This window comes from Aquila chrysaetos, chromosome 19, assembly GCF_900496995.4.
Source record: "Aquila chrysaetos chrysaetos chromosome 19, bAquChr1.4, whole genome shotgun sequence".
NCBI lineage: Eukaryota > Metazoa > Chordata > Aves > Accipitriformes > Accipitridae > Aquila > Aquila chrysaetos.
Window position 1 is genome coordinate 16,146,728 of NC_044022.1, and position 26,485 is coordinate 16,173,212.

General features: G+C 51.8%; 1 protein-coding gene across 7 annotated transcripts in view; it reads right to left on the bottom strand.

Moving 5' to 3' along the window:
• AMOTL1 (angiomotin like 1) overlaps positions 1-26,485 on the bottom strand; it is a 104,683-nt gene that overhangs the window by 40,142 nt on the left and 38,056 nt on the right. For 3 of the 7 annotated variants that reach the window (XM_030042648.2, XM_030042646.2, XM_030042647.2), the window contains 2 exons: positions 10,055-10,201; positions 6,707-7,586 (listed from right to left, as the gene is read on the bottom strand). In XM_030042648.2, the coding sequence (XP_029898508.1) occupies positions 6,707-7,586; positions 10,055-10,201 (1,027 nt within the window). Of the gene's footprint in view, positions 1-6,706; positions 7,587-10,054; positions 10,202-20,235; positions 20,629-21,834; positions 21,877-25,793; positions 25,866-26,485 lie in introns of those variants that run through there. The other 4 variants (XM_030042649.2, XM_030042652.2, XM_030042650.2 and 1 more) reach the window with 4 other exon arrangements.

Genomic DNA, 26,485 nt, shown 5'->3' on the forward strand with positions numbered 1-26,485 from the left:
CCTGCTACAGGTACAATGCAGCTCTTCTATGTAGGGAGGGAGAGCGGCCAGTGGAGGAAGGACTTTGTTTCCAACATACCATGGCATTTACATTCATAATTAAAATGCCCTCCTCTAACCTATTTAGCTCATCTTTCTCTGAATGCTCTGCCCTCCTTTGCCTCTAGGGCAGACTGGCCTACTTCATCTCTTGAAGACTCTCCCAAGGGACTTCATCTCACAACTTCACACATCTACTACGGATGCTCTAGCTGAGTCAGTGAAGAGAAAGAGGCGTTTCTGGGGTGCAGTTCTTTGAAGATGCCTCAGGCTTTTATCTTACAATCAGAGTAAAAAGTGCATGAAAGGTGCTTATTCCTGCCCATTGACTGTGAACCTTGAGTGTGAATACTAACCTCAGACCCAGGTGTCTACCTGACTTCAGCTATGACTTCTACAGTCATGAAGCAGACTTCAAATGCTATTCTTTGTAGCTGTGAATGACATAGAGGAACCAGTGTTGTCACTGTGCAGGAAAAGACAGGATCCTGGGAAAGTCAGTAAGCCCAGTCTGATGGTCACGGTGCAAGGAAACACAGTTATAGACCCATCATTAAATGCTGATACAGCCAGAAATGGGAGAAGACTTTCCATAGCCAAGACATAGCCCTCATAGTATCCTCTGGCCTGCAGAATCAGCAACAGTTGTAGCACCTTATAAACACAAAGGGTGGCAGACCTGGACTCATATCTCCAGAATTCACTATTTTGTTAGTGAAAACAATTGTTAGTAACAAATTAGTGCTGGAAGGACTTGGCATGGCTTCTTAGGGGGTGATTACATCAAAATTTGCAGGGCAAAATTATCATCTGAAAAGACGCATGCCGTATTAAACATATCCTCCATAGTTAAGAGAGGGACAGGATATTGTATTTCTTCACAAGGATCCATACTCAGAACAGATACTCTTTCTAAAGCCCAGCTGATTTTCAGCAAAGGAAAAGCTGCCTTCCTCAACTTCTGCACTCCTAGAGGAACCAACCAGGATAATAACACAGAAGGGTAAGGAGAAATGTCATGGGCATCACCCAAGCTGTGGGAACAGCTTCATTTCTCTTTCATTTATTTTAATGAAAGGCAGATTAGACCAGGAGAGAATACAAAGCTCTTCTGCAGGGCAGCCAGCACCCACGTCAGCTGGAAGCACAGCCTCCATCCCATGCTCATGCTTGGCTGTCCTGGTTTCAGCTGGGATAGAGTTAATTTTCTTTCTAGTAGCTGGTATAGTGTTATGTTTTGGGTTCAGTATGAGAAGAATGCTGATAACACACTGATGTTTTCAGTTGTTGCTAAGTAATGTTTAGACTAAGCCAAGGATTTTCCAGCTTCTGATGCCCAGCCAGCAAGAAGGCTGGAGGGGCACAAGAAGTTGGGAGGGGACACAGCCAGGACAGCTGACACAAACTGGCCAAAGGGGTATTCCATACCATGTGACGTCATGTCTAGTATATAAACTGGGGGGAGTTGGCCTGGGGGGATTGCTGCTCTGGAACTAACTGGGCATTGGTCAGCAAGTGGTGAGCAATTGCACTGTGCATCGCTTGTTTTGTGTATTCCAATCCTTTTATTATTATTATTGTTATTATCATTATTAGTTTCTTCCTTTCTGTTCTACTAAACTGTTCTTATCTCAACCCACAAGTTTTACCTTTTTTTCCCTGATTGTCTTCCCCATCCCACTGGGTGGTGGAGTGAGCGAACGGCTGCGTGGTACTTGGCTGCTGGCTGGGGTTAAACCACGACATTTGGCTATCCTCGCAGTGAAACGCCAGCAGAAGTCCGCTTGGGCATGACATCCCTCGGCTCAGCCATGCTGCCAGCATGCCCGCCTGCCTGGGGTGTCTCGGAGAGGAAAAGGAGCTCCTTGTAGTCCCCTCAGCAGCCACAGACATGTGGTTGAATGAGTAAATATCAACAGGTTGTGTGAAAACAGCAGTAATGTGTGTGTGTGGGGTTAGTACACAAATAACCAGAGAAGCCACGGACTATTCCAGCAGTTAAATATAGGCTTCTACATCCAGGCAGGGTGGAATTTTATGAGGCACATAAAAAACTGGTATATCTTTAAAAACAGCCCAGATTTATTCTTCAGTTGCATGCCACTTTTTAAGATGCATGGATTAAATCAGAATTAAAAGACGTCTGCATGATCGACTTGTGCATGTAGCCACGAATGAAGTCCCCCTCACCAAGCAGTGGTGTTTCCAGTTCAAGGCTTCATTTGCATTATATCTGCTTTTTATTAATGGTGCGGAGACCAAAATCATTCTGGATAAAAGATACCAGGATCTGACAAGGACCACTGGAAGCAAGGAAGAGAATTCACTGCATCGAGTGATCTGGATCACTGCTTCAGCAGGGCATGGAGAAACAATACAGACTTGAGCAGGCCCAAGTTCATCCACCCAGGAATAAATGCAGCGAGCTACAGTAAAAGGGTGGGAAATCCTACCCTGGGCTGCGACTACCCTCACATGCCTGACCGGATAACAAGGGGTGCCAATGTCTCAAACGGCAAGTGTTAATGAGCTACGTAAACAAGGAACACTGAGTCGCATTGCAGAGGTGATATTATACCTGATTAGCCTCTGTTTCAGCTGGTACTGCAACAGTGTCCAGGTTGGCTTTCCACAGTGAAAAAAGGGGTTTTGACAACAGTGAAATAATTACAGGGGTCTAAGCTCCATCTGTTAAATGCATTAAAGGACCAATAGCACAAGGATCCTCACTGCATCTGACAAAGATATTGCAAAATCCCAACTGGTAACTAGAAAATACAGACTAAAACTAAGATGCAGATCTGTGCCAGAGATGGCAATTAGCTAGTGGAACAAGTCTGTAAAGGTCATGATGGATTCTCCAGACAGAGAGTGTTATAATCACCAGGACTGAACGTTTTGCAAACTGGAATTAATCCATGGCGTTGTGCAAAAGACTGAAGTAGATTATTTCCAAGCCCTTTTACCTGACAAGCTGTGACTCTCTGAACATGCACCTAAGGAAAGTTAGCAAAGACACCATTCAGGAATAGCTGCACATCTAGGAAAGGAAAGGTTTTCTAAAGATTATTACACTTGGCCAACTTAAAGCATTCAAAAGTCGTGAGTCAGGGCCCCAAGCATCATGCAACTGGCTTAAAAATACTGATATTTTAAAACAGGAACAAATATCGGTTCCTTTTTATTTGCCTTCTGGTTTTTTGGCCTTTTAAGCTTCATGGTTCAAGCTCTGCTCTGCAATCGTAATGTCCATAAAGCAGAGGTCACTAAGTCTAATTTATATAAATGCTGAGGTTACCGCAGCTTCATATGACTCTAGAAGGTCTTCAGGACAATACCAAATATCTTGAGATTTACAGTAAAGTTGTGAGATTTCACCATGGTGATTATAAAGGCAATGTTCCCTTTAAAACCAGCGATGTGCAAAAAAAAAGCCAAACCAAAAAAGCAAGTTAAGCAGCAGCTGCAGTTATCCAATCTCCTTCAACAGCGCCCTGCCAGCATTTGTGGGTTTCCAGCCACATTTCCCTCGTCACAGAAGGACTGGGGGGAAGTTGGGGATCGGTGACCCTCCAGATCTTTTCCATCCCTGGTACCTATGGGTGCTTCCCCTGGACCGATGCAGCTCTGTGCTTCTCTGCTCTCTTTTCTGGAAGGCAGAAGCCTTTTGCACAGTCCCTGTCCAGAGGACACCAGGATGGATGGGCTGAGGAACAGACACGGCCAGGACAGAGGGAAGGAGATGCTGGGATATATGAGATTCCCATCTGACTACAGGCAAAGCTCTGTTTCCATTAGCTTCTTTCCCAGGCCCTCCCAATGAAGTGAAAGCTGGAGTTTCTCACCTCGCTTGCTCCTCTAACAGAGAACAGCGTCTCCAAACCCTAGTCTTCCATTAACCTTATGAAACCGGGTAGTCCCCTACCTCGACCTCTCTGATCAAGGTCCTCCATCCCAGCCAGGGGGGAGGGCTGTGAGTCTCCCCAGAGCCCAGGTAAGGGGGGAAGCAGTGAGCAAGAGCAGAGGCACAGGAAGGTTTGCACTTGGGAGCAACCCAGCAGTGTAACGCAGCCCCCGGCTCTCCTTCAGCAGTGCTCAGGGGCTGCAGCCCAGACAAGTCCTGTAGCAGAGATGGGGCTGACGTCCCCGGACAGGTAACCGGCCTTAACCCTCTCCACAGAGAGGAATATTTGTGGCAGAGGCCATTTTGTGAAATTGCATTTTAACCATGCTCATTCCAGACCTGGGTAAGCCCACCCTGAGACGCAGCCCAAGATGCGTGCGGGGATGCACCGGAGCACAGCTGCTGCAGACAGAGAAATGGCAAGTGATGAGCACACTGGGATTACTGCCACTTCCTAAAGGCTTTTGTCACCCAAATCTTCTCAGGTAACAGGGCTGTAAGGGGATCTACAGCCCATGGGGCCAATTATAAATCCGGATATGGCACAGGAAAAGAAACCAAACCAGTTCATACCAATTAAGAACAAGTCTGGGTAATGCCAACAGTGAATATTTCAGTGTGCCCAAGCAAAGTGAAAGGTTGACGTTCCCATATCAAAAAATATCATAGAAAAAAGCCCGAGACGAGGATGAAGACCACTGCTTGCCGACATCTCATGTGCAGCCAAACGTCTACCCAGCCGCTGGCGCTGTGCAACGCAACAGCACAAGATACAGTCTGCAAGTGAGCAACCGTCCTGCTAGTGCTAATTACCGCCTAAAACATAGCCAGCAGGAACACGTAGGTAGGAAACATCCCCCAAAATCCAGGCACTGTGTGAAAGGAGCTAAGAAGGACCTGGAAATCCCTGTCTCCGCACCAGGACCCAGAACCACCTTAGAAAAAGCACAAGAGAGATGATATGCCTTAGACCAAACCTAGCTTTGGTGAAACACCCCCCAGCTATGCCAAACTCCTAACCTACCCCTGGAAACACATGCTGGAGTAGTCAGCAGGAATATATGCAAAGTGAGAGGTATTCAGGCCCTTGCTGAGCTGCAAGAAAGACACCACCCAAAATTTTTTAGTAAGTCTGCAAACCGCAGTGGCTCTGCTCTGCCACACTGCCAGTCTTCCGCTGCACAACACATCCCCCCAGTGCCCATGAACCTGCCAGGAGGGACATTCCTCCACCGTCATGCGAAGAAAACAGCACGCAAGGGTAGCAGGCATCCCCTCTGCAGTGTGATTTGGGAGTTAAACCGTGCTGCCTTACTGGGAATGAGCAGTAACCACCATCACGAGCTGGGGGGTTTCTCCCCACAGCTGCTGGGGTGATCCAGCAGCACGTTGGGATAAGGCCGGAGGCTGGCCAGCACTGCCAGTGTGGAAAGCTGTACTGAAATCAAGGGGTTTCTCAGCATTAACCTTGCCGATCAGGCACCTGGACAAGGTTTTGAAACTGGTCCCAAAGGGTTTCCCACTCAACACCAGTGCCGTTCCCAGTTAGCTGCAGCAGTGCATGCAGCACCCTGGGCCACTTGGTTACACGGACTCAGCAGAACAGACTCTGTGGGTATTGAATCAGCATTTTCAGAGTAATAAAAACCCCCAAACCAGCTCCTTTTCTGCAGGGATCAATCTGCTTGGTGCTGGAGACGTTTGTTAGCACCGCGAATCGCTGCGGCAGAGCACGGCCCCAGCTCGACCCTGTTGTCCTCGAGTTCGTATAGCTGTTCCTTAGCATAAACAGAGATTTTTGCTGAGCTCTTAAGAATATCATCTCACTCTGAAAAAATTGCACAAACTCCGCACAGTGGTAGGCTGGTAATCTAAACACGTATAGCTGAAGGAAGGCCAGCGTCACTCAGCGCAGGCCCTCCGCTTGTCACAACTGCCTTGCAACATTCATCATAGCAACGCTCTGAGTTCCTCCCCGTCTTGACATGAAACCCGTCACTTTTGCAAACACAGAACGGCAGAGCATTCACCCCCTGATTTCATGCCTTACGAATTGCAGAAAAGAAGAGCCAGGTCAGCTGCGCCATCTTTTCTCCGTGCCTGCACTGTGGTAAAATAGGTGCATGCAACTTAACTCAACGCCAGCAAAACCTTTGGGGATTTTGGGGTCAGAAAAGACTTAATGAGGCAGCTTGCAACATGAAAACCACCCACAACCACAGCAGACAACACCAGCCTTCCAAACCCAGCAAAATATCGTCCGTGCGGTCAAAGAGACAGGGATGAGACGGAGAAACGCTTGTATTTAGGTACAGCAAGGAAAAGGGAGCCCTCAACGCGCGGGCTTGCCTCTGAAGGCAGCAAACCCGCCTGGGTGCTGGGCAGGGCCCGCGCCGCTCACGGGGATCAGCTCGCAACGAGTAAACGCTCTGGATTATTTTTAATGCGCTTGGAATAAACCCACGCTCACCGGGGGGCCCGGCAGGAGGGGCCCGGTACCGTGAAAGCCCCACGTGAGCTCCGTTGGGAAGATTTAAGCAGGGCATGAGCAGCGCGTATGCTTTATTCGGCCCTCCCGGAGAGGCAGGTGCCCGCGCCAGCCATCCCGTGCAGGCCCGGCCGCGGGGGCGTGACGTCCCCCCGAGGCCGCAGCTCGCGGGGGTCGCGTCTACGCGAGGCCCGAGCCCCGCAGAAGCCGCCTCCTCCAGCCAGGGCCGGATCGGGCCCCCGCGGCAAACCCGCCGCCCCGCGGACGGCCATTACCTGCTGACCCCGTACTCCGGGGGCGGCTGGTAGCGGACGAGGGCCACCTCCGCCCGGGCGGGCTGGGGGGCGGCGTAGGAGGCCTTGAGGACGTCCTGCGCCGGCTGCTCGCCGTAGAAGAGCCCGTGCTCCTGCGCCTTGCTGCCGGGAGCCGCCGCCTTGCCTTTGTAGGGGTACTCGGGCGGCGGGCCCCGCGGGTCCGCGGCCTTGCCGGGCGGCGGGGCCGCCTTGAAGGCCTTCCCGCCCCCCGGGGCCGGGGGGTGCTGCTTGGCCCCGTTCCTCTCCAGCGAGAGCTGCATGATCCTCTCGCTCAGCGAGCGGACGTGGCCCTGCTTCAGCTCCTTCAGCGCCTCGTCCTTATGCGCCTGCCCGCTGTTGGCCCGGTTCACCGTCGGCCTCCCCTCCGTCCTGGACTTCTGGCCGGACGCGCCATAGAAACCCGGCGCGGCGGCGGCCGGCGGCGGCTGGCCTCGGAAGAACTGAGACTGGGCCTTGGCCTCCTCGTAGGTGGGGAGCTCCTCGGTGCCGTGCGGGGGCTGCGGGGCGCGGGGCTGCTTCTCCATCGCAGCACCGTCCCCCTGGTGCTCCTGCCCCTGCGGTTCCTGCCGCCCCGACGGCTGGACCATTGGCGGGTCTTCGGGCGCGAGGTTTTCTGCGGAAGAGAGAGTGCTGGCAGTGCTGTTGGAGGGGCCGGCGCTGCCCGTCGCCTGGTGCTGTATGGCCAGCAGGTTCATGTTCTCGCTGGGGTTGCCATACCTCAGCCGCTCCTGGATCAGGCGCTGCAGGACCGTGCCGGCTGCCACCTCCTCCGCCCCTCGCATCTCCGCCTCTGGGACCCGGCGGAAGCTGGGTGGGCGCAGGGTGCAGAGGGTCTCCTCGGCTGGGCAGGGAGAGAGAGAGGCGGCCGTTAGCAGCGCGGGAGGTCCGGTGTCCCCCCGCCTTTCCTCCCCGCCTAGCCCCACGGCTCCCACCCCGTGCCCAGGACGCACCCCAGGGGCAGCGCCCGGCCAGGGTCCCCCTGGCAGCAGAGGAGACGTGGCTGGAAGCCACCGAGGGAGGCAGGGCACTGCTCCCTGCTCGTCCCCCCAGCCCAGGTCATCCCCAATTCTGTTCGCGGTGACCCCTAAAAACATACTCCCACGCCCTCCCTGGCCCTCCCGTCCATAATGTTCCACACGCCCCACACCCACAGCTCTGAACCCCCTCCCAAGTCAGCGGAGGGACAGGCGATGCCACAGGGAAATTTGGTCTCTTCTAAAGTACGAATAGAATAGAACAGAACAGAACGGAATAGAACAGAACAGAACAGAATGGCATATTTCAGTTGGAAGGGACCTACGACGATCATCTAGTCCAACTGCCTGACCACTTCAGGGCTGACCAAAAGTTAAAGCATGTTATTAAGGGCATTGTCCAAATGCCTCTTAAACACTGACAGCCTTGGGGCATCGACCACCTCTCTAGGAAGCCTGTTCCAGGGTTTGACCTCCCCCCTGGAGATGCCTCGCATGACTTAGAGAGGCAGCCTGTATGGCAATACTAAACGAGGTGCTGCATTTTTGATGGCCAGTCAGATGAGTCAAATCCCCTCCTAAGTGCACTGCCTGCCACGGCAAAATAAAATGCAGAATGTGTCACAGAAAAACTGTGAAATGACACTGAAAATAAATGGGTCCTAAAAGTGTAGTTAAAGAATAATCTGTGCTCTGGCATCTTCCCCTAAAACTGCAATTTCCCTTCTGGCCAATAACACTATTTCTAAGGGAGTCAATACTAACTGTTGTCATTTTGCTGGGTGAGTACAAGGAAGGCGTTACTGTCATAGATGTAATGCCAGCATTTTAAAAAGAGCACAGATGGATTAGCTACACAGCCCTAACACAGGCTACTGAAGTCATTCAGAGGCAATGGCACCATTTTTGCACTATTTATGCAGTAGAGCTTGCCTGCAGCTAAGCATCTAATAGCATATAGCCATGGCTGGGAGGTTGGAATCCCTCCCTCCTGGAGCCCTCCTCCCACACCCATCCCAAAAGTGGTGTAAGACGTCTGTCTGAACAGTGTCTGAGCCCAGAGGTGTGCTCCTGAAAGACCCCAGTGCGGACAAAAGTGAGAATAAGCCCACAGCTCTGGACGGAGACCTCCCATGTCCCTAGGCAAGAAGGAGGTGCTGTTTTCAGTTCAGTTTTTTGAGGTCATTCCTGGCAACTTTCCGTCTCTCCTGCTGTTTCCAATTCTCAGAGGAGTTTGTCAGAAGGACTTACATTTGTTTTTTGGCCTTTGAAAGTAGTTAAAAAGCAAACTTTCTCTTGAGGTCTGGTATTTCCCTGAGGTTTCATCAGTTACTGCACATGCTGTGGGATAACATATACAACCCGGATGCCAGAGGGGAAGAAAAGCCTTCAACTCTTAACTACAAGAATAGGTCATTTCCACTAACATTACTGTGGCAAAGTCTTAAAGATCATTGTGGGGCTCGAGGGGGAGAGATTCCCAGGCTGTTTCACTCCACACCTGCCCTACAAGATGCACCTCTCCTGCCTTCCCTGAGACAACGTTATCTGCCTGCCAGTCTGACTCACTGGGGTTGCAGCCTGGCCACCAGCTTTCAGAGGGTCTGTCAGCTCCCCGGGCAGGCGTTTGAGCCAGCAAGATGCACACACACACATCTCCATCTACCTGTTTGCACAACAGCCAAGTATCCATCTACTTTATATGTCCCTACAGTTACAGCAAACTCTTACTGCTTTATTCATGTTATCACGGCACACAGAAGCCTCACCATACTGGACATTTTTGCAGACATGCAATAAAAATCTCCCTAACATACCAGAAAGCTCACAGTCTAGGTTGTTAGACTACACCCGAGATAAGCCTGAGGAAAGTGGATAAAGCCAATGTCACATGGTGAAAGCAGCTCTTTATCATACATGAGAAGGATTTCCACCCCTGCACAACTCATCTGTTAGCAACCCTATATCTGGGAGATGTACTTTAGCTGCCTATTATTGAGATCAAAGGATTGACCACAGTGAGCCTAACACAGGGTGCCTGTGGTCCTGCTCCAACAGCTAAAAGCTATGGACCTCGATCCAGCTGCTGAAGAGCAGACATGTCCTGAAGGACAAGCAGAAATGCTGCATCCTCCGCAAGCACAGGTGACAAATGATGGTGGGTCATAACACTCAAGTCAAAGGTAACTCCCCTTTGACTCTACCGAGGATGAGAAGCCTGCCTTCAGCTCTGTAAATATTATTTGTAAATGGTCTGAACTGCTCAATTTATGCTTCGGGAGCAGCCTGGAAGTAAACGTGGTGGGTTCGTATGGAAGTGTGGCCACGCACTTACCAGCTTTTTCTTTGGCACTGATCGCTTCAGGTGTTAGGGGAGAAACTTCATGCCTGCCAGCAAACAACTGGTGATCCTGGTAAAGAAAGCCAGTGTCTTCCAGTACCTGGACTGGGCTGGTAGGCTTGTAACAAACAGATGTGGAGCCTGTAAGAAAGAAGAATGGGATGTCAGTAAAGAAACCACTTGAATGACCAAATATAAAGCCATGACTTATGACAGAAGGCCAAAAAAATTTTCTTGAGCATGGCTAGGTGCCTGAGAAGCCCTGCTGAGGCCACTGAGCAAACCACCTCTCCTGTCCTCACCACCCAAATAACACATTAGCTCTGAGGAATAAGAGGCAGCCACCAAGTAATCAGTGCTGTTTTATGCACCAACCCAGCCTGGCCTTCAAAGTCCCCAGTCCAGGCACAAAGCAAGGCTTATAAGAGCTAACAGTGACAAGTGACAACCTCACAAATCAAGGCATGGCCCCAGGACATGAAGCCAACAGAGCCAGCGTAAAACTGAAAGAGGGAGTGAGTAAAAAGAAGGAAAGAAGGATAGGTGAGGACCCAGCCACACATTCAACAGGGCTAAAGTCTGGGACAGGCTTTACCACTAAATCTGCTCATGAATATGCTCATGTTCAGCAATACAGAAAACTGCTGAGACATAAAATACAGCCAACGCTATCAAGGGAGAGAGTTTATAAATCACTTTGTCCAGATGTTCTTAATATGGTAAGGAGAGGATGTAGCTGGAGGGAATGTGTCTGGCAGACCGACTGCACAGGAGCCGCACGCCCGAGCTCCGGCATCCCACAGACATCGACGGCTGGACTAGTCCCCCAGCCCCTTTCACAATCAGTGAGCAAGAACAAGTTCTCCTGGCAAGCAACAAGGCTCATCCTAAATCTGCTCTCGGGTGGCTTTCTCCAGCAGTGCTTGTTTTAACATGCTCATACAAAATGCATCACAACAGTGTTAAGCCAGGAATGACATTGGCTTGACCCCACAATTCAAGACAGGAATGACATTGGCATGACCCCACAATTCGAGAAAGACACAGACAGACTGGAGAGGGTCCAAATGAGGGCCACAAAGATGATCAAAGGCCTGTAGAACTTGCCCGATGAGGAAAGACTGAAGGAGTTAGGTCTTTTCTCCCTGGAGAAGAGAAAGCTGAGGGACACACCTCATCACAATGTTCCAGTACTTAAAGGGTGGCTACAAAGAGGACAGACACTCTCTTCTCACAAGGAGCTACATGGAGAAGACAAGGGGCAACAGGTACAAGTTGCACTAGGAGAGGTTTTATCTTGACATAAGAAAGACATTTTTTACAGTGAAAACAATCATTCACTGGAACAACCTCCCCAGGGACATGGTAGAGTCCCCATCACTGGAGGTTTTCAGATGCAATTGGTCAGGGTGCTAGATAATGTCATCTAGGCTCCCCTTCCCACAAAAGGTTAGACCAAATGATCTTTTAAGGTCCGTTCCAACCCGGGCTGTTCTATGATTCTATCATTTTCCACTTCCTACTTACTTTTCTGAGCACTACCTCATTTCTGTAAAGAGAAGGCTCTTTGAGGTCCAAACCTTGGAGGTGAACATCTCCCGGCCCCGAGTGCCCTGGTGCAGCGGGGACACAACAGAGTCACTCTCCACTTACACCACCAGCTGCCATAGGTTTTAGACTAAGGGAACGGCCATCGACCTCCGGCACCAGCCACTGCCGAGGCACTTGCTCGAGCAGGAGGTGGAGGGCTCAAAGCAGTACCAGTTGGGTGTCCATTCGTCCCAGCAGGGCATCTGTCTGTCCCGGTGGCGCAGGAAGCCCACACGCACAGGGACCTGTAACATCCTGCTCTGCGGGAAAAACCATCGGCCACGGATGACCTGGACTTACTAATTCCGACTGCTTGGTTTGCCCTCGGCTAACTGCATGCTCACTGGCACATATTACACAGGGAGGTTGCTTTGCTCTCTTCCTTACGTACAGGTCACCGCTAACCCCACGCCCCTGCATGGAGCAGGGGGCAGGATCCTGCCCCTCTTCTCTACAGGCATGAAGATACTATTTTCTTCTGTGCCCAGAGGAGAGGAAATAGGCATTCCTGCAAAATGTTAATGAATTCATCACTTTACCATTCATATTATGCATGAATGTGTATGGCAGTTATCTATATTTAGAGAGCAAGAGGGAAAGATTGCTCACTTGAGTAGATCTAAGCCGAATATGTTTGTGAAAATGAGTGTGGTAGACTGGGTCTGGAATTTGTGCTGATGCTGATATAGACCCAAGAAAAATCTCAAGAACCCTAATTTCCAACATTATTACTCTATTCTGGTAGAGAATAGCACTAAAGACACCCTTCACTGCTCCTCCACACACACAGTCCTGCCTTGGAATTGGGAATCCTGTATCAAACAAGGGAGTTTTGAGCCCAGGCTTGCTTTATTAATAAAAAGCAGACTGGGGTGAAACAAAGAAAATCCGCACACCCAAGGAAGACGAGTGGCTTCAAGCATCACAGGCAACCTGAACAGCCAGCAACTACCAGCTTGGCCTCACCACTCACCAAACAGCATTTAAAAGAAAGAAACTGTTAGTAAAACTGTACACTCTCCTTCTGCATTCTGTAGGCACCCTTGGGTCATGGTTGCAAATTTTCCGAGATGCAAAATGGAGAACAAAGACTTGTTTTTTCTGTAATAAGAGCAGAAATTTTCACCTAACTACTTGTCTTTGGTGGCCGTGGCAAAGCAATATTCTACTAAAATCAGGACTGGTAAATGCCAGCATCTGCCAAACTGCTCAGTTTCTGATCTCTGTCATACCAGAGTCAAAACCAAGTAGCTCCGACCCAGGCAGAAACCACTGCACTTTGCTGTACCCATGTTGATGTTTTATCATCATAAAATGATGTAATGAAGTTTTATGATGTTAAAAATGATGTAACGGTATTTTATGTTCATTCACAGTCGGTTTTAATAAAATGTCAGCTGTTACTGGCACAGAAAGCCAGTTTACGTGTAAAACAGAAAACAGTTGCCGAAAGATCAGTGCTTGGCGTGTGGCCACAATCCAGATCATGGGCAGTAACGCACCACTTGAAAGCTTAGCAAAGTCTCATGAGCCATTTGGAGCAAGGCATGAGCCTTTTTTCTTTCCCCCTTTGCTGTCACTGGAGCTTCCTAAATCCCAGCTCCCCTCTCTGGAGGGAAAGGGTTTGTTACATCTACCTCTGCTGGGGTGCAAGGTGCCCATCCAATGATCCGGCACTTGCTCCTTCCCCAAACCTCCCCATTCTTCTACAACGCTCACCAAAAAAGCAATTTTCATCCCTATAACTGAATCCTGGTGCCAGAGCAGTGGTGCCCAGGGGCCACGGTTAAGCAGCTGGTCGAGGGCAACCTACGATGGAGACCATCACCCCTCCAAGGACGTGTCCCCAGGGAAGGGCTTTCCACCCGCATCCAGCCCAAACGTCCTAAGCCACAAATCATGGCTGCTGCCTCGTATTTCGTCGCTGCCGCTGCCAAGAAGAGCCGACCCCGTCACCTCTGTAGGTGCCCGCAGGCAGCTGCCAGCTGTGCTGTGCCCTCTCCTCTCCCCTTCCCAAAGCCAGCCCAGCCCCCTCGGTCCCAGCGTGCCAGGATACAGCCCAGTCCATAGACATCACGGCTTCAATTCCCTTACACATTTCGGTGTTGTGTCTCTTATAGCCAACCTGGGAGACATGACCACATTTCTGGCCCGGGTCAGTCCTTGCTGAATTGGGCAGCTGCTGCAGGCCTTCATTTCTGCATCTCTACCGACTCTCCCACGTCCAAGCGATTGCCTGACACCAATTCATTTGGGGGGGGTTGGTTGGTTTGTTTGTTTGGGGTTTCTTTAAGATAAACAGGCATTACGCTGTACAGAAGCGGACGTATTATCCTGGAGGGTTATTACACAGCAGTGCAATTCATTTGAAGATTCAGAACTATTTCAATGAATCATTTGCTAAGATTAACACCAGACAGTCAGCAAGGACCCAGAGACAGAGGAGCAACACTTAAATATTTCCTGTTTCTGATGTGGTTTCAGTCTGGTTTTGAAAAGGATCTAAAGCAAAACCTCATAGGAAGCAACATTACAGGAAAGCCATGTTTTTAGAGCAATAACGGCATCTCCAAGAAGCAAATTTCCTCCTCACAAAAATAGTCAGAGGAGATGGCTTTCTTACAGCCAAACTGTACTACTATTCTCACCTTCAGTAAAACACGAAAAAATGCCCATTGTGCAAGGACAGTTTGCTGCTCTTTAGAGGTAACACCTCGAGGCAGCCCATTGCACCCCGCTGCCCACCCGGGCACCACTCTGCGGCTGCCTGAGGCACAGCCCGCGCTGACGGCACGTACGGCTCCTCCTCTGCCACCCAAAAGCCACCCAGCCAAACAAAAACACAGAGTTGTCCTCCAGAAAATCCTCTTCCAATTTGTACCCTACTGACCGAGCGGTTTGAAAGAGACCGAGGCATTTCAAAAACCATCCAAAGCAATCATCTGAAATTAAAAAGTAAGTAAGGCAGCTTTACACTTTCCTATAAACTCTGCCGCGGTTTGTAAGGGAGGTCCAAAAATGACAGAACAAAAATTACATCGCTTCCAAGCCTACATCTGTCCTTCTGTCTCACAGCCAAGCCAGAAAGGAGTATAAATACCTTATTCCACATTTAAAATATTTTCTCTGCCCTGTCACTGCATAAAAATCTCAGGTCAACAAGAAAGGAAAATAATTATTTAAGGGAAATAACAAAAGGACCGTCAAAGTGCTCCAGGGTCCCAGGGGCTGCCCAGAGGCTGTGCCATGGATTCCCCAGGGTGGACCCATCAGTCCCTCTAACAGGTTGCAGGGACGCTCTGTCGAGGCCGGCCACCCCTCCATGCGCGTCTTGGCCCACAAACCTTACTTTCTCTCCTAAGCATCAGCCCAGTTTCGAGAGGGGGGATCACTGTACCCCAGCCACAGAGCCGTGTCCCTCTCCCAAGGCTGGGAGGCAGGTCTGAGTTTCCTTTGGCTCAGAAAAAATTAAATCACGTGTCCCGTTTCTTGGTTTATCTACAAAAAGGAGATGCCACTTCCAACAGCGTTGCAAAGGATGCTCTTGGTACCACCAGCAGCTCTTTTCCAGCCACACCGGGACTCCTTTGCAGCCAGAGCTCCAACGAAGCACAGGGACTCAGGCACACATTGACGATCGTTTCCCATCAGCAGCTCCCCAGTAGACACGCAGCTTTTCTAGGTCACTTCTGGGGTGGCCGACTCACCCCCGCACCCTGTAATTCTGCTTGGGAACCTCACGTCCGCTGCCAGGGCTCCCGAGCCCCGCAAGGACTGAACAAGCATCGCTAATATTATTTTCGCGGGAGCAGAGCAACATCTTGCAGGAGAGAAATCCAACCCCCATAACGCACACCAGATGTGAGCGAGCAGCACCTCTCGTTTCCCACATGAAAGCCGGGGATCTACCACATCTGAGCCGGGAGAAGCCTCACCCCTGTGCCTGGCAGGGTTCACCAGACCAAGCCCCACCGCCGCAGCTGCCTGCTCTGGGAAAAGAAATCCTCGTCCCAGTGTTAGCTCTGGGATCCATGTTGTGCTATTCCCTTGCTCGAGAAGAGCTCCTGGAGTCTCCCAGCTCCGGTACTGTCATTTCACTCTCCAAAAAGTGCATCGTCCAAGAAAGCACTAGCAAGACTAATGAGAAAAGGCGACGGAGGCAGCCAAACCCCATCTCTCCCAAGAAATCATGCCAACACATCCAAATTTAACTGCCTGCAAGGATGAACGCTTTCCGTGAAACTTCAGCCTCACACACTTATTTTCATATACGCTTCCCGTCAGCAAAAAACAAAGCGGACAAGCAAAAAAGCTACGAGCGAAGCAAAGCGAAGGCGCCTTGAAAGGAGCTTCTGAACCTGGCATGAGATCAGATGGATACAGGAAAGAGCAGAGCCAAGTCTGCCTGCCCGGGAGATCCCCCACGGATGCCCGCGCCTTCCCGATGGAAATCAGGTGCACGGGCGTGTGGGGGCAAACAGTGCCCATCGCAGCTCTTTCATCTAGGATGGTTACAGGTTTTATGACTAGAATAATCTGCTGGTTTTTTTTCCCCCCTTCTCAGGCTCACCCCTGGAGAAGAGGCAGGATGCAGGCAGAGTATTTTCGCTGCAGCTCCAGGTGCCGAGCAGTTATCTGGGCATCCACCCAACGGAAGAGCGGATGCATGTTCCTTAGGTGGCTGCACTAGGCTTTGCAGAAATATGTGCATTTTAAAGGCCTCTATATGTTATGAGCTATACATTTGCCTATGCAGCTATAACAGTGAGTCTACAATACACAGCCAGCCTAAATTTATTCAAAGAATTGAATCAATAATTGAAATTTCCACTTTGATCAAAGTGCCAGTGGCACAACGACAACTTATGTCAGCGTTGCTGCTCCAAGATAAAAGAGTAAGTATTATTCAGCGCTGAAAGTAAGGGAAGAAACTCTCCATAAAAGAGTGAAATACAAAGGCTGACATGGAGCTTATGAGTGAGACAACGCTTCTGCTACAGCCGCGCCGCTTGTCAGCACAGCAAAGAGTCTGCAGACATTTTCACTCCGCCATAAATTCTGATTTCCAAGCCATAAAAAAACTCCAAGATAAAAATTCATCACGCAAATTCGTAGGGAAGCAATTTTTTTTTTCCACTGGGGGAAAAAAAAAATCATAAATCAACCAGCTACAACATATAGACAAGACACTTGCAAAGCAGGAGTTTAAGCTATGATTAACTGTACTTACTGCTTTTACAAACGATCACATTACAGAAAAGCACTGGCATGATCCGTGTCACTTGGATATTTAAGCCCTTCCATTAATTAACCAGAAGTGAAATAGGACCTAGGACTGTGGATCATTCAGTCTAGTTCCTTGTTACTTCGAGCAACTGTATTATAAAACTCCTTTCTTGAACTGAATAAACAGCATCTGAAGAAGAGGATTTTTTTTTTTTTTTTTGCCCCATTTGGAGGAGGTTTCAGGATACTCTTCCTCAGATACACGCAAATATTCTTCTCGGTTCCCACTCGCAGTCACTGACATCGCTCGTTATCCATCTATTTTTTTTGCCAGTGGTGTCCTTTAGGTTAAATAGCTTTCTCCCTGAGTCATTCCCACAAACTTGCAGCATACAAAGGAGCCTGGGATAAGGACAGAACAAAAATAGTACAAAGACTGTACAGTACTCTCTAACTGGAAATGCAGGCATTGAACTCTATCATATGGATCTTCAGATTTCTAGAGCTTTTCCATTTTTTTTAACACAGGCAACAAACCACAGGCTAAGGATCCACAGTTCTTCATTTGATCCGTGTGAAGAACTACTCGTGATAACCCTACACTGAGAGGAGCCTTTGCATTATTCTTAAGCGTCATGTCTAAAGGAAAAAGAAACATTCTTCCCACCAGAATATATACTAAAATTATGAGCCTTCCATTATTAAATCATTACACGCAATTTACATTCAGCCACTTTTAAAATGCAGAAATTTAATAAAGGTATTATACACAGAAGTGCTAACAAGATAATTGCCTTTAGTTCCCGCTCCCAGATGGCTGAGCTCAGATTTAGAACAGGGAAAATCACAGTAACGGCTGACGGCGTGGAGCCGCCGCCTCAAAAACGGCCCCAAAACAACGCACGTCGCAGGCAGGGGGACACGTCCCAGGGGATGGGACGTGTCACTGGCAGGGACCCCCTGCCCGCTCCAGGTAGCCATCTGGGGGTGCACCCCCAAGAAGTGCCTCCCCGCCTCTGCGGGATGCAGGAGCCCAGACCAGGTCCCTGGGGGGGACCCGGATGCCTCCTGCCCTCCAGGCACCTCGGGGGATCTGCGTGCTGTCCCCCAGCCCGGCAGGGACTTCACTGAAATATCTGCTCATGACATACCCAGTGAGGAGGGAGGGCAGAGGAATAACAGTTTTTTAATGACTTCAGCTCTTTTAGGTCTTAAATGGAGACTGGATTTCACTAGAAGTATTTTCATTCATTAGATTATTCATTAAACTGAATTAAATTAATAAAATAATGTCATTATTTTCCAGCCTGAGCCTTGGCCACTGGAGTTACTGTTGTCTAAATCTCATTTATATTTGTGCTAACCAATGTGGTCAGAGCAGATAACCAAGTATTGCTCAATTACTTAATCCCACGCTATGTTCTCCTGAGATGTGGCATCCCCTATAGATCACCCCGTTCCTCGAAAGGTGCTGCCTTGACGCGTGCTGCGTGGGGAAAGGCATGGCCACGCGCTTCAGTGGGACATGCCGGGGCTGGGCAAGGCCACCAAGAGCCAGCAAATGCTGCAGAACCTGCTGCCACACACGGGGTACACCTTACTGCAATGCAAAACTCTGCCCTCGCATGCACTGGTCCAAACCTGGGGTGATTTCTCCAGCTTCTACAGATTTACTCCAGATTTAAACCCAAAGCAGCATCCCACCCACTGAAAAAGTCACTTAAGGGACCAAAAAAGGACAGATACGCTTCCTAAATGCAACATTTCAATAGAAAAGTTGCCCAAGCCATTTTTTTTATAAGGTGATGTTGTTCTTGTTGTTATTACTACTATTTTCTATCTACTTCCATTTATTTCTACTTCTGCCCTAAGCCGAAGGCAGGCTGTTCCATTTAAAAATTTGGGACACAAATGGGAACCAGATTACATCTATCCCAAAGCTGCCAAAAAGCAATTGCTGTATGAAACCAAAAATCCTCCTGGGATTTTTCCCAAATCCGCAAAATATTCCCGAGCACTAAAGTTTCCACTGGGACTATTACATTAGCAGATAGTCTCTGTGCAAAAACCCGAGTATGCAGCCGTCCTCCTAATGGTTTCCAGGACAAGGAGGCTCCGCAAGGCACGTACTCTCACCTTAGCATCAAATAACATTTATACCAGATCTGGCCTTTAAAGTGAGTTATACGCCTACTGGTGTTAAAAAAAATGGCACTGGGGACCATCAGGCTTTCGTTTCCTGAAGGAAAGCTGCAGTGGTCAGCAGTAACATCTCCACGTCGTCCTGAAACATCCACGTGCATCCCAAGAGTCCGGCTGAGCCTGATCCCCTGGGCAGCACATCCCACCCGGGGCTGCTGCTGGGATCCCTACAAAACCCTCTTCGGTGTCTCTTTGCTGGGGAAATGCAATGCCTTCAGCTCTGTGCCGGCGTTTCCTCGCAGAGGAGCTCTTGCAGGGAGCGCCAGAGCCGTCTCCGTGCATCAGTCCCTCCAGCCAGGATGCTGATGTGTGGAAGGTTTGGCCCAGATCGCTGCGCGGGGCCAGGACCCCGGGAACTGCCCCTACGCTTGCTCACAATGTCGCAGGTGCGTGGAAACGAACAGTACGCGAGAGCAACCACCGATCCTGCGGGCACTGGGGCTTCGGAGAGGCAGCACGTGCTTGTTTGGGTCAAAGCCGCCCTCGTCCAGCAGCCGAGTGCTTTCCAAAAGAAAAGGGAAAGCAAAGCTCCCCCTGCCAAACGCTTGCAGAGAGCAAAGGGGCGCGATGGACGTATGGACAGAGGAAGAAGAGAACGGATGTGCAGGTGATGGGGGGGCTCCCACCGGCCCCAGCCCCAGCAAACACTGGGGTGCACATCTCTCCCTATTTAACAACCTAAAACCAGCCCCCGGAATTCATCCCCTCACACCACTGCTCCAGTCGGGGCTGGGGATGAGGAAGGCTGGGCAGGACACGGCCCTTCCATGCGGGGCCACGGCATGCACCCAGCACAACCCCCGAGAGGGTTTTAATGCGGGCTCTCGCCCACCCGATATTCCCTGCCCTCACCACTCGGGCGTTTCTTGATAAGGTATTTATAGGACCCTTTTAAGAGCTTTTCTGGCCATTAGCAATGACCATATATATAAATACATACATTATATACACACACACACACATATAAAAATATAAACATATATGTAGTATATTTTAGATTTATCTATAATATATGCGTAGTCATATGTACCTACCTATATGTAGATATATAAAAAAATATAAACATATATCTACATATATATTTTTATATCTCTACATCTATGTAAAGATATATCTATATCTAAAATATATATATAAATATATATCTCCATGCACACCTGTAAGCAGGAACGGCACTGCCAGCTAGCTGCGCACAGGAAAAATCAGCGGACTCCTCATCTTCGCGGCCACCCCTCTCTCAGAAAGCTTTTTAGGCTTGTTTTTATACAAAAAAGTCGAAACCTCAGCTCAGCGGATGCCCGATAAGGGCCTTGCAGGTGCCTTAGCAGCCAGATCTCGGTCTCCGGCGGCGGACGCTCCGCAGACAGCTGCTCACCGCTCCCGGGACGTCCACACAGCACCAGGAAAAAACCCACCCTCTTTCCATCGAAAAGAGGAAAAAGACCAAGCAGCGACCTTCCTGCATTTAAAACTATGAATCACAAACCCCGGCAGGAGGATTCGAGTTAAATTCACGTGGGTTTTTTTCCTCCTCTTTCAACGTTGTTTTGTTTTGTTTTTAACCAGGAGTTTACCTTCGTTCTCCCTGCAGGGGTAGGAAGGTTAAGTCTAAAAGTTCCCTCTCACCATCCCCCTGCAACAGCAACGTGAGAAAACCCTCTCCCGGCGTGGGAGGCCCTGCCCGCCGGCTCGGCTCTGCCCTCCCCACGCAGCCCGCGGCGGCAGGCGGCCCGCCTCGCCCGGCACGGCACGGCCCGTCCGCGGCGGAGGAGCGGAGCGGAGCGGAGCGGGACGGGACCCGCCGTCTCCCCGACGGGCGCTCCCGGGGGGGCCCCTCCGAGACCCGCCGCTCCCGCGGGCGGCAGGGCTGGGACCGGCGGTGACAGCCTGCCGCCGAGGGACCCGCAGGGACGCTGCGATCGCTGCTGCGGAAACACAAGCGGCCGCGCCGGGTCCAGCTGGAAACGTTCCCCCCCCTCCCCGCCGCCGCCCCGGCCGCTCGCTTCGCTCTTCCCCGGGAAAGCCGGAGGCGGCTCCCCTCGGCGCCTGACCCGACCCTCCGTCCCAACCCGCCGCGAACAGCCCCACCGGGCCGGCGGCCGCTCCGGCGCTGGCCCCCGGCTCGCCCACCCGCCGCGAGTTTTGCCTTTCCGGAGCGGAGAAAATTCGCACAAGTACTCGGGGAGGGCGCGGGGTGGGGAAACATGGAGTAGTAGCCCGCGGCCGGCCAGCCCGGGCTGCTCGGCCCCGGCGGTGCGGCGGGGCGGGGGAGGGATAAACTCGTCCCCGCTCCCACACCGGGTGGGGTTTCCACGCTGCCCGCGGGCAGCCGGGCGCGCTGGGTCCGGGAGCCCGCTGGGGGCCGCCCAGGCCTCCCCGCATCCTCCCCGGCGAGCAGCGGGGCAGTCCCCGGGGGAGCTGCGCGTCGGCTCCCGGGGTGGGGTGGGGGGGGGCTGCGGGGCAGGTCCCGGGGCAGCGGCGGGGCAGCTCCCCGGGGAGCGGCGAGCCCGTGCCCGGCGCGGCACCCCACGCAGCGCCCGCTCCGCGGCACGGGCGGACACGAGAAGGGACGGCCGGCACCGGCGCTCCCGCACGCAGCGGGACGCGGCGCGGTGCGCTCCCCGGGACGCGCGCGGACAAAGGCACACGCGCTCCCACGCACACGTGTGCGCACAGACACGCGCCGGTGCGGTGACACACGGACCCACGCCTCGCGGACACCGCTACCCCCCCCCCCGCCCCGCCGCCGCCGTTACCTCCGGCTCCGCGCCCCGCCGCCCCCGGCAGCACCTTGGCCATCCGCGCCGCTCCCCGCCGCCCCCAGGCGCGCACCGCCGGCCGCCGCGGGCCGGGGCGGGGCGGGGCGGGGCGGGGCCGGCCGCGCCGCGGGGGCGGGGCCGAGGGCGGGGCGGGGGGCGGCCGCTGGGGGCGGGGCGGGGCCAGGCGAGCCCCGCACCTCCCGCGGGAGGGCGGTGGCCGGGGTGACGTCACCGCAGGCCCCTCCCACCAAGGGTACGGCGCTGGCGGGGCCGGGGGCGGCCCGACCACCCACCGCCCCCCCCCGGCCCCGGGCTGGGCCGCGGGCTCCGGCGGAGCTCCGAGGGCACCAAACGGAGCCGCGGAAGGCAGCTGGGTGCCCCCAGGGGTGAGCGTGTGTGGCAGCACGGCCTCCCCACCTCGTGCCTGGGGGCGCTTGGGACCTGGATCCCACCCTAGGTACCGGGGCAGGGTCCCTGAATCCCACCCTAGGTACCGGCGCAGGGTCCCTGAATCCCACCCCGAGCCTCGCAGCACAGCCGACAGGAGTTACCCCGAGGCCCAAGCCCGTGCGTTAAGCCCAGGCATCCTCCCCGTCTCCCAGGGCTCCAGCTGCTGCTTCCCCTGCGCCTGGAGGAGGGGATGGCTGCTGAGGAGCCACTGGGCTGGATGTAGCCCGTGCGGAGCTGGGGCAGCACCCCACCATTCTTAAACGCAGCCCCCCCGTTCCTAAACGCAGCCCCTTTCCCCTGCTGCCCACCCGCTTCATCGCGCATTTTCACGTGAGCGGGAGATGCACATATCCCCTGATGTCAAGGGATTTCTGGCGGATGCCGGACACGGGTGCTGCGGTAACAGGAACACAGGACGTTTGTCAGCTCAGGGTTTCTTTACAGTTTAGCACACCAGCTCCTTGGGATGCATTTTCGTTAGGGCTGGAGCCACCGCTTCGTGTCCCCACCCCACCCCGGCCCTGCTGTCCCCGGGCCTGGCACAGGGGACAGCATGGGACACCTCCTCCGCAGGTGTTTGCACCACACTTTGTTCCCCTCCTCGGGGCCGTGTGGGCACGAACTGGGTTCAGCTGTCCCTCTGCATCCTTTTCCCAGCACTGTCCCACAGGGCAGACCTCTTCTCGGATGACTGGCACTGCCAGCACGCTGCTTGGGTTTCCCCATCTCATTGCTCCAACCTCCTTCAGTCCAGCAAGCTGCCCAGTGACGCCAGGATTGTCCATTCTATTTGTACTCCTTTCTCCCAGCTCGTAACACACAGACAAGCTTTTCAGCCCCCAAAGGCACTGACGGTGGCTTCTGCCTCCTAAATACTGTGCCAAAGGGATAAAAGCAGGTAGAAATGCAGCAACAGGCTGAAGAGGAACGCACCCAGCACCACCGCAGCCCTGTAAAGAGGCACGGCAAGACGGGAGCTGGCCCGGGACCATCGCCACAGGGCTGGATGGATGCAGCGGGGACTCGAGCAGCTCCAGGCGCTGGGACCACTCTGTGAATCACAGCAGTCTGAGGCACTGCTTTTTCGAATCGCAAACCTGAGCTTTGCTCGGAGTTTGGGTTTTGCTTAGGTGCAAGACATGGGGAAAATATAGGATATGGGAAAGGGGCAAAGGAGGACAAAATACTGATGGTGAAATCAGGTTCCCCGGTGCCCACATCCACACGTGTCCCGTGGCAGCAGTTACCCCAGAACTACGTTTCCCATGTGAGCTGAGCTTCCTCAGAGGTGCCCGTCGCTCCGTGTCGGCGTGCAAGGCAAGGTGACAGTCGGGTGCTGTCCCTGCAGGTATCTCTCTGGAGCTTTGAAACTGAGGCAGCTATTAGCTGTCTCCCTGAGGTCACCTAATACAGGCTGGGGTTATGCTTAAGTAGGAGAGCAGAGAATTGCAAATATTCTGCTGTTCCAGGGGCAGGCAAAGGAAGCATCACATCCTTGGCACACAATTTCGCCTCCTCAGGAGGAAACACAGGCCAGTGGTTAGGGTACCAGACTTGGACAAGAGAGGGATGTTCTGTTCCCTTGCCTCCTGAAGATGCCCTGAGTATCTCAGAGCAAGTCAGGCCCAAATTAAGGTTTTTAAATGCTAAATCCTCTGCAAAATCATGGGGAACCTTGACAATAGATAGAATTAGACACCTTGGTCCCGTGGAAGAACTGGCCTTTGGTTTTTCAGATTGTATAGCTGCCCTCTCCTACCTCCTCCAAAGATAAATGTTGGCTTTGCTTATAGACGCAGGCGAACCATGAACCCGTTCAGTTGTAAATGAACGGGAAATTTTGCCCTCGGCTTGTTAGGTGCCTGTTCACAGCAGTGGATGAAGTTGGATGATGGCACTGCTCACTGATCCCAGTTCAAAATGGCAATTCAAGCGCTACTTTTTGGCATGCTCCAACTTTATCATTTGGTTGGGCAAAATGGGGCACATTATTTTGGTTATTCTGCTTCACAGACTGTGTCATGGGGGACTGGGTGCAGTCTGGCTGTACCGCCCTGGGCCAAGCAGATCCAGCCTGTTCAAGGGCTTATTTTATTTCTCATTCTGGCCCCACAGTCTATGCTCCCCTTTTACCTACTGCTGCGTGATGATCGGTGACAATTTCGGTGCTAGAGGAACAAATGTGTCAAGAAAAAGGATTATCATCTGCTGCCTTGTCTTTCAGCAGCATTGCAAGAACCTTGTGAACCATGCTGTTACGTTTCCAAGGAAAAGAGCCTTTTTTTCTGCCAAGGTAAGTGTTGTTTCTCTCCACCACCCCCCCCCCCCCCCCCCATTATTCATTTTCTGGTATGTGTTTCCATGTGATTCCATTTCAAAATCTTCTTCCTGTTAAACTCCATTTCGATTTGATAAACTAAGTGGCCGCAAAGGACAGTAGGTTGGGGAGGGAGGTCTCTAATCCCTCTGTGGTTTGATACATCTGATAACCACTGGGGAGCTGTGTCTGCCCAGGAGGGCAAGGCAACTGCCGTTCAAGCTTCTCCCCTTTGCAGCTCCACTATTTTTATATATTTTGATATGTATTTATTTATTCCTTTATTTATTTATATTTTAAAATAGATTGTTCCCCCAATTTGGGAATAGGTCTGTTGGTTTTGTCTTTTAATTTTCTTTATTTACTTATTTATTTAATGTTGTTCCTCCAAGGAACTTAGGGAAGGAAAGAAGTTCATCTTTCCACCCCTTTTGGTCCTAACCTACTCAGCCGGGGCCAAGTGCCACCACAACTCCAGTTGTCAGGTCAGCGGAGCGGAGCTGACAGTGCCATCTCGCTTCACTGCCTCCCTCCCGCTTCTCCCTGGTAACTACAGATCCAGGAGACACGCATCATCCACGGGCTGGAGGCACATGTCTGTTGTAACCTGCCATGGAAAACAAACACCTCTCATGGATTTCCCAAGCATTTCGGCGAGCTGCGTGGGAAGGGAGAAGCATTTCCAGGTGCCTCCCTGGCTCAGCAATTAGCAGTCCCCTGGATCACTCAGCATCCCTGCGCCATCCCAAATCCCCCATGGCTGGGGAGCTCTGAGCGGTTGCTACTGGTTGCAACCGCTCTAAGCGGTTGGCCATCCCAAACCACAAGCGCACCCGAGTATTGACGCTCGTTACATTTGCACCCACCCATGCGTGTAATCCCACAGATTCCTAATGCTGCAAGCAAACAAATAATTGTCCCGCTCCGCCTGACACTGCGGCAACCCCAAATGCCTGCACGCAGTTTCACTTCTTGCTGTCGCTGCTGCTTTTAACGACGGCCGATGGGCAGCCAGAGAGTTACAGCCCTGTTAACACCACCGCTGGCGACGGCACGAATGACCGCCGTGCGATGTTGAGACCACAGCAAGAGCTGAATCAAGAAATCAGAATAGATTGCATAGAAAGCTTCACCCAGTAAATTCAGTAAATAAAAGACCCAGAGCCTTCGACATGAAAGATGCCCTTACCATTATCTCAGGTGGAGATAGTCCTACCTCTTCCTGGTAGTCACAGGCTTCACTCACCCAGCACGCACATCTCCTTTCAGCAGAGACCCTTCTACCCATCCTCAGCATCCCTGAAGCATCTCTAACTACTGAGCAGAGGCAAATCCTCTTGCAGGGCTGGAGCAGCGCTTTCAAACCTACATCTGCGGAAGGTTTTTAAGCAATCTTGCTACCAGGCAGCCAGTGAGCTCAGCAGCTCAGGGAGCCCCAAAGAAACTTACCCTGATAAATTAATAGCCACTGTTAAGATTTTCACAGTGACAACTGTGCATATTTATCAGGTCCCCTCTGATACGCGCTTCACAGGCAGCATTGTATTTGGAGGCAGCAGAAATATCTCCGCACATCTGTTTTTCCAGTTCTGCCAAAGAGCTTTCGTTTTTCTCTAATAACTTGACCTGTTCGGTTTCTGGCAGAAGACAGCTAAGCAGAGCACTCACTCTCTGGATTCGCTCCAGTACAAGATGAGGTCAGGACAACAAAGAAAAAGAAACAGCTGGATGGCTACAAAGAAGTAGGAACAAATAGGGCAGGGACCAGGGCTTTTTCTTTCCTTCCCTTTTTATTTATCCAATGGGATTTCATTCCTGGGCGTATTTATTCTCTCGGCAGACGGTATCACAAAAGCAGTGTTTCCTGCAAGCTGCTGTTGC